Here is a 13,478-nt window from a genome sequence, read left to right on the forward strand (position 1 = left end):
GGGGGGGGGGAGGATGATGGAGGCAGATAAGTAGGGAAGAAATAAACAATCACGAAGTCTCGAAAAAGAAAACCTTTAGAGATGTTAATTCTCTCAATCCCATTTCAACTGAAAGCATACTCTCAATATTCCCTTCCCCGGAGAGATCATTTAAGTCCTGGATGAGCTTACTCCTATCTTGATCATTTCGACCTGAAACATGGATGCCCAACATTATTTTTTATTTGTCAAGTACTGAGGAGTGGATAAACGTAAAGCATGATATCAAACAACAGGACCCAAGAGTTGCATCAACCTTCAGGCTCCTCCTTAGCCTTCTGTCCTGCAGAAATAACAACTTCGAATGGCAAAGGAGCAAAAGAAGACCAATACTCATGTTTTGAGATTGCTATATCCGCACATACGCCTGGAAATAAGCAAATCGGTGAAGAGAGATCCAAAAAAAAAAAAGCAATACAAATGAAGAAGATAAATTCTTGGAGCATATACAAGTGATCCAGATGTAAAATTATTAAAACCCTTAGAAAATATTAATGAGAATGGGAAGGGAAAAAAAAAGGCCAAAGGTATTCAAGATCAGCACACAAAATCTCTATAGGGGAAAGAGACAAGTAATCCACTTTCCCTACAAGCATACTAGAGAGATGATCAACGATCTATGATCAAGTTCAGAAGTACCAAGGGAAGAAAACACCATATACAGAGTTTTACAAGTTCTCTTAAAAGAAAAAAAAACACTATAGTGTGGAGGTTCGTTGTTTCCTATAAGCTACTCCAACTAAAAGCCATGAACTGTACAAGGTTATAAAAATAAGAATTAAACTTATCGAAAAAATTCTAGCATTTTTTCACTTCCAAAAGCCACCACAAAATAGCCTTCAAAACGTTACTCCCCAGAACTTTTGCGTTATCTTATAAACTTACTCCATTTATGGATTCCACAATCCAATCCAATACAGTCCGAGTCAAGCACCAAATCCTTTCTCTTAATTTTCTATAAGAATTAAGAGATATGAAACAAAAACAACCTAAAGGGCAGGGGGGAAAGAAAATCCCCACCGAAAGAACTGATCACAAAAAAAACCTTTCAGTCTTGAAGTAGCATGGCTTTCTCTGAAATTTCAAAGATTTTCCAGAAGCAAAACGCCAATGCTTGATCACCCACCCAAACATCTGGCCGAAAAGAAGTCTAATTTTCATTCTCATAGATATCAGAGACAACCTTTCAAAAGTGCTTTTTGAGTTACCTATTTGCTTTATTTTGAGAACTTCATAATATACAGAATTTTAATGTTCGACCATAAACCCAGCCAATAGGCAAAGAACTTAAGCTTTAAGAAAGCACATAACTCAAGTATGGTAGGAGGCATTTATAAACTAGAAAATGTTTCTAACCATATTGAACAGCTAAGCCCCAATAGCGAGCAAGCCAACACCTCTTCAAAACAACCTCCTCCTGGAAAAAAGAAAACGGAAATATGGATGTGATTGAAAGAGAATTCTACAGCTCAACGTAGACATTGGTTCTGTAGCTCAACACTAACCATCTCTTCTTGTGTCAAAATCATTCTCTGTGTCATTACACGTAGAGCCTTTGCTTCAGACTCTGCTTCTCGGAGCTGTTCTGTAGCAGCTGATGACTCATCTTTTAAGTTCTGATAAAATAATTAGAATGTCATACATCTGAAACCAGGACACATATTGAAAATACTCAAGTAGTCATGTAAATAAGGATAGTGTTTTTTACCTCAATTTCTGAACGAAGAGCAGCAATTTCTTCATTTCTACTATCGTTGGTTGGTTTTGCAGCTTTGAGTGCAGCCTATACAAAGCATAACAGTCAGGATAAAAAAAACACACAAAAACAAAAACAAAGGCCAATGATGAAAAAGAGGTGCTGGAAATGTAACCGATGTCAGCTTGGCCAGTTTGGAACTAGGATTAATAATGCGAATGCCTCCAATATATAAATGATTTGATTCTTTAAAACCTATTCAACATGCTTTATGCAGTTACGATCTCAACAAACCTCTCTTTGACGCAGGGCTGCTTCTTTCCTGCAAATAAATAATGTGAAACAATAAGACCTGCAAAATTTCATAGAGAAATGAAAAACCCAACAGGATGCAAACACACCTGCTCAATAACTTAGCTTCCAAGGATACACCCTCTCCAAGAGTAGCAACCTATAGAAATATTGATATGAAAATAATGTCAGTAAATTGTTGAAGAAAGGGATATGAAAAGCTTGCAAAAAATGCGAAATTTACTTTAATTCATTGAACTAGCTACCTACACAGAAGTTCAAAAAAAAAAAAAGAAATCAACTCGCCGACGAACATCTCAAGATACATGCAGTCATGCATAATGCTCCATCTCTTGTTTTCCCAACCAGATACTGGACTGTATTTTATAATGGAATGAAAGATACTCTAATAACCATTAAATTACTTACAGCCATCTTTTCTCCATTCAAGTACTGTGACTTACTTATTTTTCACTTTCAATCAACCTATTATCAAAATTTGAAAAATCAATAGGTTAATCAATACCTGTTTCTCTAGCATTCTAGCTCTAGCCTCCACTTCTTCCCGTTTATCTTCTGCTAGTCGAAGCTGTCCAACAAATCCAAACATAAATATCAGTTGAACATGATATTAGGGGAACTGATATTCATATTCGTAAGCTTTCTTAGACTGGTAAGCAGACCTTTTCGAGTAAATTCTCATTCTCTTCTTGAAGCATATCAAGCTGTAAGAAGACCAAAGTCAGATTCACACTAGACTCAAGAATTATGGAGTCATTTCATAGAACAGCAGACGTAATTAATACACTGAAGATATAGCTTCCTCCAATCCAATGGAGGGGCGATCTTTCTAGTACAAGAAGGAGAAATTGATTTCTACATTTACAATGTCATACCTCATCACGTAGTGCAGAAGCTTCCCGCTGATCTCCTGCATCTTTGGAGTTCACCTGTCCGATATCTGGTGTAAACCTGAAAAAAAAAATGGAATTGAGTAAATGGGGAAATAAGAAAGCGCATTCCCCATTATTGACATGTATTTGAAAAAACCAAGGTCGCATATTATATAACCTTCTATCTGAATTCCTATTAGAAGGAGGTTCAATTGGAGGTATAGAGACTGGAGTTCTCAGTGATGATTTACTCGGTGGTACGATCTGTGTGGAACGCACGGACATCGATGATCTACCAGCTGATGTGGATCGAACTTGAGGAACATGCTCGACGAAATTCCGACCTAACTAATCAAAACACCAGAAATTCCAATCGTCTTCTCGTTAGATAGTGTACCACATGCTAATGCTAAAACAAATCAAACCGCGGGAAATGCTCCGCGCGGGATTGATCACAATCTCTACTGTATCCAAGACAAACGAACACATGCCATGCTGCTAGTGCACAGATCTTAAAAGCCATGATAAAAGAAAGTAGAGACTAGAAAAGCTAAATTCAACTACCAATCCACAATGAAACAGATAAAGTATCACAAGAATTGACATCAACCAGTCACCTAATTAAAACATAAGAAGCAAGGATACCAAATTACCGCGGGGGACGGAGATCTGTTAATCCTGGGACCCGAAATCGTATGAAACGAATTGGTATTGTTACTATTAACAACACTTTGATAAGACGAGTGAGTACGAGGAGGAGGTGGGGCAGCGAATCGAAAGTTGAGATCATCGTCTTCATCATCATCCTCAGGGGTCTGCGCCATGACCTGAGCCAAACGTTCAGCCGCTTTCTTGGCAGCAACATTCTGAGCGCGCTTAATGGTGGAAGACGTACCCAATCGAGACTGAGGATGAGCCGGCGACATGGCTGGAGAGGACGATCCTGTGCTGCTCGAGCCGCCACTCCACTGCCTGGCGTAGACTGGACTAGCAGGTCTCCTCCGATCCATTTCCTTCAACAGAATTGCGCAAAGTGATCAAGCCGCAGTTCCAAGAATTAGCAGAAAATTTCTGGGCGCTGGATTTTCTCGAGGAAGAATCGGTGTTGACAAATAGGTCGTGCAAGGAAATACAGATCAACGTCGTTTGATTCAGAAGCACGATTTGGTGAACATGATTGCGTATAATTAACTAAAATATCGTAATTAAATTATTCACAGTATTATTCCATTTTATATATAAAATTTCCAATTATGAAAATATCGAATCTCCATAATTTCCAACTAATTTAAGTTTAACGCTGTCGCTTAATTAATTACTAAAGCAATTTGCTATCTAAATAAATTAAATCAAATTGTTGGTTAATATCTTTTATTATTTTTTCTTTTTTTAGTGTTTTAAAAATAAAACCAATTTCTGAAAAACTAAAAAAAAAAAAAAAAAAATCTTCTGGGCCGACCACCGAGACCCTGCTTTTGGGCTCGGCCTTTTCAGATTAAATGTAATTGGGCCGAAAATATTGGATGGTTAGTGGCCCATAAAATCGACGTAGATAAATAGTTTACTTTTTTTGGATTTTTCTTTTTTTATAAATATTTAAGTGTTGTTATGATCTATTTAAAATTTTATGGATATTTTTACAATTAATGAAACTTTTGAAATTTTAAAAATATTTTTAAAATAAATTATTTACATTTACATTCATCACAATAATAATATTTTTAAAAGTTTAAAATTATTTTTAAAACAAAATACAACATTTAGCGTATGAAATTGATTCGAGCCCTCCCAAGTTCAGCTAGCACAAGCACAAGTTACAATCTTAGTTCAGCACAAACTTTCGTCAAAACCCCAGCTCGAGAACGAGAACAAACTTATCCTGAAGGAAAAAAAGTCACACATTTTTCCGCTCGTGTTGAATAAGTGTAACAGCTACTATACAATTATTGTTCTATAAAGTATTAAAGGGCTTTCCCTTTTGTAGTGTAATTTGGGAGACGACTTTTCCATAGGGTGAGTGTCTAAAGCCTTTGTTATTAGTCGGTGTACGGTGTGATGTCCCACATTGGTTGGGGAGGAGAACAAACCACCATTTATAATGTAGAAACCTTCCCGTAGCAGACGCGTTTTAAAGCCTTGAGAGGAAGCCTGAAACGGAAAGCTCAAAATGGACAATATCTGCTAACGGTAGATCTAGGCCGTTACATATGGTGTTCATGATACTCGAGTGAGTTTCCTCATATTAAGGTAGAAACGTAATCGAAAACTCGCATATTGCTTGCAAAAATGAATGAATTAGGTAAATTGGGCGGTGCTTTAACTTTATACTACAAAACAAAAGAATGAACATTGATTAGACGAAAATGAGAGCATGGCCTGGATTTGCTAGGTGGGTGTCAAGTTGTAATGGATTTCGGCGTGAATTTGATTGCGTATCTTGATGAGAAGACACTGAAGAATGGTGTAGTCATTATGAGCTTCATTAGATGAACACGACTCTCCACAATGGTATGATAAGCTCTCATGGCTTTGTTTTGAGCTTAGTATTCCTTGATTATAAACTCACGATCATTCTCTAAATTAGCCGATGTGGGACTTTCATCCAATATAGGCAACAGTGTTCCACTGTTGAGCGATAGACGTCCATATGCAATTAAGAGGTGGTTTAATTTTTGTTGATGTTTGTGTGGGCGTATGTGACAAAATCATTTAATCTCGAGTTGGTGAAAGAAGATGAGAAGCTTGATTTGATTACTCTGAAACATTATGAGGAGGAGGAGTAGTACATAATCGCCAGAAACTGACCTGGAAGACCACGTACAAGTCTCAATTATTTCAGTGCCACACCAATCACGCGTCTATGTGGACTACTCAAATAAATCTTCCTTTTCTTTTTATGTTTGGAGTCTTTTATGGTATGTGGTCAATGTGAGCACTTAATTGTAGCTCAAACTTCTAGGCTCTCGCATGCAACCGACCGACCGCATTAAACGTTGATGCTATATTTGTACGAGCTTTTTCTTACCCTGTGCCTGTTGAGGATTGTTGGGACAGAGGAGTTACACATTCAGGACGATCATGGGTTTTAAGTAAGGAATACACTGTCATGGACAGTCGTGATTCCTAACATAGTATTAGAGTTATGATCTTAACTTAGTCATGTCAATAGAACTCTCAAATCTCGAATGAAGAAGTTGTGATGCTCGAACGTGTAGTAAAAAATGACTAAATGTTGAACAAATAGTGTATTTTATTCAAGAGCTTCAGAGAAAAGAGTTGAGCCTCGATTAAGGGGAGGCTGTTCGAGAGCTCCATAGATTTCATGGGAGGCTCTTTAGTGTACTTTGTTCGAGGAGAGAATTGTTAGGAGAGAGGAGTCTCGAAAAAATGTCGAACAAATAATGTATTTTGTTCAAGGGCTCTATAGACCTCAGGGAAGGCTCTATGGTGTACTTTGTTCGAGGGGAGGATTGTTGGGACTAATTAAGGGGATGATCATGAGTTTATAAGTAAGAAATACATCTCTCTCCCTATTGGTATGCAAAATCGTGATTCCTCATAGTGACGAGGAGATGGTACAGCTTGATCACGAGGCCAAAAAGTAAAACACGAACACATGAGATTCAGAAATCATTGGACGTTTGGGAATTGGAAAACGTGAAAGAAAACGAAAGAGGAATGATAAAACCCAAGTTTTATTAAATGAGTTTGAATCCGAACACTGTGCATTTGGAGACTGTGATATGATCTATCGACTTTTTGGAGCATGAGTATCAAACTCATAAAACATGTCCACACAATGAGTATCAAAGTCACTTTACCTCATCATTAATTAATACCCATCTATAGCAAGGATCCGCGTCATGATACTCGTGTCAGATATCATCTGGCTTTAGAGTTCAATGGATTCAAGAACGACGACTGCTAATTTTCTTAAACTTGAATTAAATACAGCGTTGAATATTGAAGAACAATGCTTGTTACAGTTTGAAAGAGTTGTTGGATGGTTTTGATCATAGGCTGCGTTAGAGAGTAAACTGGGCCGATGATGCCTAACAGTCCAACAAAGCCCATTTCTAGATTCGATTTTGACCTATAATTCGTTTCCTTTCTTTAATTTTTTCTTGATTTATCCAAATTTAAATTTGTTTGTTCATAGTTTATCTATCTTAAATGACAACGACATTGATATCCATGTGTAGGATTTGAATTATTATAAAAATTCAAATTTGGTATCGAATGGTTCGAACATTCTTTTGTATCACTTGTGACATAATCATGTTATTTATAATTATTTTTAAGAGTAAAAACTATTCTTACGTACCAATACATGTAAATCTAACATGATTTGTTATCACTGGTATATATCCATGGAAAAATCTTGAGAGGTCAACCAATATAGAATTACTCTAAGTAAAATACAGTTAATTATGAAGTTATAAGATTGAGTCATCGAACAAAAATGTGCGTATAGTAATTTTCAATTCTTTAAAACATTTCTTAGGCACTTTATTCTCGGGATCATTCACATTTGGATGTGGTTCTCGATTCGTTCTTGTACCTTCATTTACTTGAGTATCACATTGACAATGTGTGAGATCCCACCTCGGTTGAAAATGATAACAAAACATTCCTTACAAGGGTGTAGAAACTTTTCCTTAACAGACGCATTTTAAAATCGTGAGGTTGATAGCGATGCGTAACAAGCCAAAACGGACAATACTGGTTAGCGGTGGGCTTGAGCTAAGGATGTTGGTCTTCCAAGGGGTAGATTATGAGATCCCACATCGGTTGAAGATGGGAACAAAACATTCCTTATAAGTGTGTGAAAACCTCTCTCTAACGGACGTATTTTAAAATCGTGAGACTGACGGTGATACGTAATGGGCCAAAGTAGACAATATCTGCTAGCGGTGTTTTTGAGTTGTTACAAATGGTATCAGAGACAAACACCAGGCGGTGTATTTGGGCTCCCAAAGGGGGTGGATTGTGAGATCACACATAGATAGAGAAACAAAACATTTTCTTATAAGTGTGTGGAAACTTCTTCCTAACAGAGTTAATTAAAATCATGAGACTGACGGTGACACGTAACGGGCTAAAGCAGACAACATCTGCTAGAAGTGGGCTTAAACTGTTACACAATAAATAAAAATAGTAGCATTACTATAGTAGCATCGAGTAGGATCGAGAATGTTGTAAAGAAAAGGAGTAAAAAGTGATTGGTGTTAGTTAATGGGTGTAACAAGTTAAGCCGATGGGTATCAATATTGAGCATTGGGTAGCATTGGGTAGCATTGGGTATGGGTAGGTTATTAATTAATGGCCTATGTGTTTGCTTGTATAGACAGTTTGACAGAAGCGCTCTCCCTTGGGTGGTATCAACAACCGGCTGCCTTCCCCTTTCTGCCCCACTCTCCCTTCCCTTTCACTTCTTTTCTTCTTTCTTCACCCAAACCCTCGTATGAATCACGACTCTCCACAATGGTATGATAATATCCGAGCATAAGCTCTCATAGCTTTACTCTAGACTTTTCAAAAAGGCCTCATGCCAATGGAGATAGTATTCCTGACTTATAAACCCATGATCTTCCACTAAATTAACTAAGGTGGAACTCATTTCCAATAATCTTCAACCATGTATGTTCCTTCCCTTCGAATTCCTTCCTTCAGCTATGAGTTTAGCTCTCAAAACTCCTTCAAAAAAACCCCAATAATTGTTGACAGTGAACAAAAGAAAGAGTACACATGAATTGAAACTGATACGACAAGAAAGAAACAAACTTTTTCTGAAGAACAGTCCCATAAATATGTGTGTTTTTTAAAGCTATTGATTAAGAAAAACAAGCAGTCGACACGCAGGGAGTCTAGTGTTTCCATCTTACAAATAGTTGTCACCAGCTTTCCATCTATTATCCCACTTTGATCATAAACTCTCATGCTTTTGTTTCGAGAATTGTTAAGTTAAGGGCATGACTTTGATACTATGTTAGGAATCACGGTTGTCAACAATAGTATGATATTGTCCCGTTTGAGTATAAATTCTCGTAACTCTGTTGTGGGTTTCTCCAAAAGATCTCATACTAATGGGGATGTATTCTTTACTTATAAACTCATGATCTATGTTAGGAATCACGGTTGTCAACAATAGTATGATATTGTCCCGTTTGAGTATAAATTCTCGTAACTCTGTTGTGGGTTTCTCCAAAAAAATCTCGTACTAATGGAGATGTATTCTTTACTTATAAACTCATGATCTATGTTAGGAATCACGGTTGTCAACAATAGTATGATATTGTCCCGTTTGAGTATAAATTCTCGTAACTCTATTGTGGGTTTCTCCAAAAGATCTCGTACTAATGGAGATGTATTCTTTACTTATAAACTCATGATCTATGTTAGGAATCACGGTTGTCAACAATAGTATGATATTGTCCCGTTTGAGTATAAATTCTCGTAACTCTATTGTGGGTTTCTCCAAAAGATCTCGTACTAATGGAGATGTATTCTTTACTTATAAACTCATGATCTATGTTAGGAATCACTGTTGTCAACAATAGTATGATATTGTCCCTTTTGAGTATAAATTCTCGTAACTCTGTTGTGGGTTTCTCTAAAAGATCTCGTACTAATGGAGATGTATTCTTTACTTATAAACTCATGATCTATGTTAGGAATCACGGTTGTCAACAATAGTATGATATTGTCCCGTTTGAGTATAAATTCTCGTAACTCTATTGTGGGTTTCTCCAAAAGATCTCGTACTAATGGAGATGTATTCTTTACTTATAAACTCATGATCTATGTTAGGAATCACTGTTGTCAACAATAGTATGATATTGTCCCGTTTGAGTATAAATTCTAGTAACTCTGTTGTGGATTGCTCCAAAAGATTTCGCACTAACGAAAATGTATTATTTACTTATAAACTCGTGATCATTCCATCGACTACCCGTCAATGGAATTGTGCAATTGTGCATGAGTTATCAAAGATTTCAGCATCTTCTCTTTCTCTCTCTCCTTGAGTTGTTTATATAAGCCATGACCCTCTAAGCATTTCTTGCACTCACTTTCAATAGCTTCCATTGATCAGCTTTGAAGAGAGAGAGAGAGAGAGAGAGAAAAAAAAATGGCAGCTTTTTCATATCAATACCAACCGATTCTTCTCGACTCCATGTTCTTCCCCAACAATCCCTTCAAAATGGGAGGCTTTTTGGATGACCCAAATTTCAACACCATTCAAGAACAACAACAACAACCCATTTACCATTTCGCCGACATCTCCAACCAAACCCCTGAATCTTCCACTTTGGTCGACAGATCCGACAGCGCCGACCCGCCGGCTGTCACTGTCACCGTCACTTCCCCTTGTAGTAAGAAAAGGAAGAGCCGGAATACTTCCTCCGCCACCTCCGCCCAATCCAAGGTCCACAAAAGCTTCAATCTTTATGGTTTTTGGTCCTTTTTAATCCTTTTTTTGAGTGATTTTTAATTAATCTTTTTGGGGTTTTTCAGGAGAGCACCGGAAAGAAGCAGAAAAGTAAAGGGGAATTAGATGAACATAAAGAAGAAGATCCAAAGCCCAAAAATGGGAAGAAAGAGGAGAAAAATGTCTCAGACGGTGCAGCAACTAAAGGCTACATTCACGTCAGAGCTCGAAGGGGCCAAGCCACTGACAGCCACAGTCTAGCCGAGAGGGTAAATAATTATCCACTTTGAACATAAACTCTGACTTAAAAGTCAAATACTCGATTAAAAGAAGGACCCCACACGCTAAAAACGACATGTCGTGTCATTTCAGGTGAGAAGAGAGAAGATTAGTGAAAGGATGAAGACATTACAACGACTTGTTCCTGGTTGCGACAAGGTAAGAAAAAATGGTTCAATTTCCTTAAATTTTTTTTTTTTTTTTTTTTTTTTAAAGATTAGTGAAAGGATGAAGACATTACAACGACTTGTTCCTGGTTGCGACAAGGTAAGAAAAAATGGTTCAATTTCCTTAAATTTTTTTTTTTTTTTTTTTTTTTGTAATATGTTTTGCTGACGTGGCCATGTGGGTTTTTGGGGATGAATAGGTTACAGGGAAGGCCCTGATGTTGGATGAAATTATAAATTATGTTCAGTCCCTACAAAATCAAGTTGAGGTAAACTAATTTCTTTAATCATTTTTTCACAATTAATTTCTTTTTTTTTTTTTTTTTTTTTTTTTTTTTTTTTATTTTTTTTTTTTAGTTTCTCTCCATGAAACTCGCTTCTTTGAACCCAATTTTCTTCGACTTCAGAATGGATTTGGACGGCCTTATGATTCAACCAGAGGTAAAGAACAAAACCCATAAAATGGAATTTGAAAAAGCTTCAATCTTTGTGGACTTTGTTTGATGTAATCTTGTTTTGAACAGACGCCGTCGTTGAGTAGTATAACGCCACAGCTTCCGGCGATGGCTCAATGCAGCCGAGCGGTGATCGACACCACCCCTCCGACCACCCAAACTCCGCCAGTCTCCGCCCCAAATAACTATCCCTTAATGGACCCTTCAGCTAATAATATGTTTCTAATGAGCCCGGCCGCCTACTCCCCTTCATCTCAGGTAAAGTCACCCCTTTTTATTGTCTGAAATTCTCTATTTATAATCATTAAATAACATAAATAAAAAAACATGTTTTTTTAGGATTATGTTAAGGTTTCATCATGGGATGTCGAAGAACAGAAACGAAAGCTTCTAATTTCATCGGGAATTGGCGATAACTTGTGTTACTTCCATTGAAGAACAAGAACAAAGGCGGGAAAATGAATGGAGGAGGATCCAGTTTTAGTCATCAGAGCTCTGTGGCTGCTCAAGTTTGGAGAATCTGCAGTGATTTTTTTAGATCAGAAAATAAATTTATTTACTTTAAATGTATTAGTTTTAGATAGATGATAAACCATATTTATTTTCATTTAATGTTTGTAATTTCCATTCATCTGTTAATATATGCAAATTTTTTCCATTCCTCCGTTCTTTCTCGGCTTCCAGAGACGGTTCCACACCCTTATAAACAATACTTTGATGTCCTCAATGTTTTTAAACGCGTATGCCAGGAAGAGGTTTTCATACCATTATATACAATGGTTCGATTCTCCTCTCCAGATGTGGGATCTCACAATCCACATTCTTTGGGGTTTTTCTTTGTAGATGCGTTTTAAAATGTGAGAGTAACAGACAGGTCAAAACAGATAATATCCACAAGTAATAGATTTGAATTATTACAACTACGTCACGTCACGTAACGAGTACACAGCATTGTGTGTCAAACTTCTACTGTTTTGTGCTCATACAAAATGCCAAACTACATTAATGAAGAATTCAATCAAATCCTCACTCATAAAGCTTAGAGATTCTTAAGAACAGTGATGATATAAAGCTTGAACAGATAGAACAAGGGGTGATTTTGAAGTAAGTTAGAAGAATCATATGTAAATTATGAGAGATTCTGAGTGTGACACAGACAAAATGGAACAATATTTGAAGAACTGGGGAAATGGATATGTTTCTTATCTTCTTTTTTCGATTGCCACTGTTGTTGTGTGTTTGAATTAGGGTATTGAGAAATAAAGTTAAAAGGGGACAGTGATGAAGCCATTAACAAAACGCCATAGCCAACCAAATCTCTCTTTTTTCCAAGATTCCATGTGAAGGAAATCCCTGGAGGGTCATCTTGTCCACCTCCATGATATAGATTAATTGATTTTGGAAAAGGCGTCAAATTCTGAGCGTCAGCTAAGACGTTGGACCCTAAAGAGGGTGGATTGTGATCTTTATAACCGTGTGTAAACCTCTCTTAAAAACATTAAGGGAAAACCCAAATAAGACAGTATCTTTTAGCTGTGGACTTGAGCTGTTACACTGTACCCGTCATAGATTAATCCTCCCATCTCTACCCATTGTTGAACTTTAGAAAAATAGTCTAACCAATAAAAATGATTAAGAATTTCGATTTACCCACTAATTAACATACGACTAAGTCAATGCAACCCGCTCGACCAACTTGAAAATGGAGTTTACAATCTAACCCAACTCTACTTTTAAGATGAATATTTGAATGTAACTGATATTAGTGATATTAGTGATGTGTGTGAGTCGTAAATGTTTGATATTTGAGTTTTAAAAAGTGGACAAACATGACAGTCAGAGTCATGTCTTAACTCAACTATGTCAATAAAATTCTCAATCCTCAAGTATTGAACAAAGAAGTTGAGAGTCTCGACACAGTCATATCTTAATTTAGTCGTTGTAAGCTTGGATTAAGGATAGATACTATTGTGACGCCTTAATTTCTAACCCATAGGTATAGTCCCACATGTTGAATTGTTCTCACCATCGTAATTTTGGACCCCAAAGTTGATCTCCAAGATGTCCAATTCTCTCTATTTTCTCATTATTAAATATTATTTACAATAAAAATTGGATAAATTTTTAATTAACCCATCAGCCCATCAATTTGGTGGGTTCATGGGACCCTCCTGACCCTTTGTTGTTCATAATATATATATATATACACACACCAAGGACTTATCACAA

General features: G+C 36.8%; 2 protein-coding genes across 5 annotated transcripts in view; one reads left to right on the forward strand and one right to left on the reverse strand.

Moving 5' to 3' along the window:
• LOC111783090 (coiled-coil domain-containing protein SCD2) overlaps positions 1–4,111 on the reverse strand; it is an 8,473-nt gene extending 4,362 nt beyond the window's left edge. For 2 of the 4 annotated variants that reach the window (XM_023663972.1, XM_023663971.1), the window contains exons 1-12: positions 3,573–3,929; positions 3,098–3,267; positions 2,923–2,998; positions 2,710–2,751; positions 2,553–2,615; positions 2,137–2,186; positions 2,030–2,057; positions 1,748–1,822; positions 1,545–1,655; positions 1,396–1,456; positions 296–406; positions 74–192 (exon numbers count right to left, since the gene is read on the reverse strand). In XM_023663972.1, coding sequence (XP_023519740.1) covers positions 74–192; positions 296–406; positions 1,396–1,456; positions 1,545–1,655; positions 1,748–1,822; positions 2,030–2,057; positions 2,137–2,186; positions 2,553–2,615; positions 2,710–2,751; positions 2,923–2,998; positions 3,098–3,267; positions 3,573–3,929 — 1,263 coding nt within the window. Of the gene's footprint in view, positions 1–73; positions 193–295; positions 407–1,395; positions 1,457–1,544; positions 1,656–1,747; positions 1,823–2,029; positions 2,058–2,136; positions 2,187–2,552; positions 2,616–2,709; positions 2,752–2,922; positions 2,999–3,097; positions 3,268–3,572 lie in introns of all 4 variants that reach the window. The other 2 variants (XM_023663974.1, XM_023663973.1) reach the window with 2 other exon arrangements.
• A 5,891-nt stretch (positions 4,112–10,002) lies between these two features.
• Positions 10,003–11,907, forward strand: LOC111783353 (transcription factor bHLH137-like). The gene is made up of 7 exons (XM_023664278.1): positions 10,003–10,345; positions 10,435–10,617; positions 10,721–10,786; positions 10,995–11,063; positions 11,152–11,235; positions 11,319–11,507; positions 11,589–11,907. The coding sequence occupies exons 1-7, from the start codon at positions 10,049–10,051 to the stop codon at positions 11,682–11,684; spliced, it is 984 nt and encodes a 327-aa protein (XP_023520046.1). The 5' UTR covers positions 10,003–10,048; the 3' UTR covers positions 11,685–11,907.
• Positions 11,908–13,478: the final 1,571 nt, after the last annotated feature.

This window comes from Cucurbita pepo, chromosome LG20, assembly GCF_002806865.2.
Source record: "Cucurbita pepo subsp. pepo cultivar mu-cu-16 chromosome LG20, ASM280686v2, whole genome shotgun sequence".
NCBI lineage: Eukaryota > Viridiplantae > Streptophyta > Magnoliopsida > Cucurbitales > Cucurbitaceae > Cucurbita > Cucurbita pepo.

Coding starts and splice junctions, on each gene's coding strand:
- LOC111783353 (XM_023664278.1), top strand. CDS start 10,049: ATGGCAGCTTTTTCATATCAATACCAACCGATTCTTCTCGACTCCATG. Junction 10,346..10,434: donor CCACCTCCGCCCAATCCAAG/GTCCACAAAAGC, acceptor GGGGTTTTTCAG/GAGAGCACCGGAAAGAAGCA. Junction 10,787..10,994: donor TTGTTCCTGGTTGCGACAAG/GTAAGAAAAAAT, acceptor GGGGATGAATAG/GTTACAGGGAAGGCCCTGAT.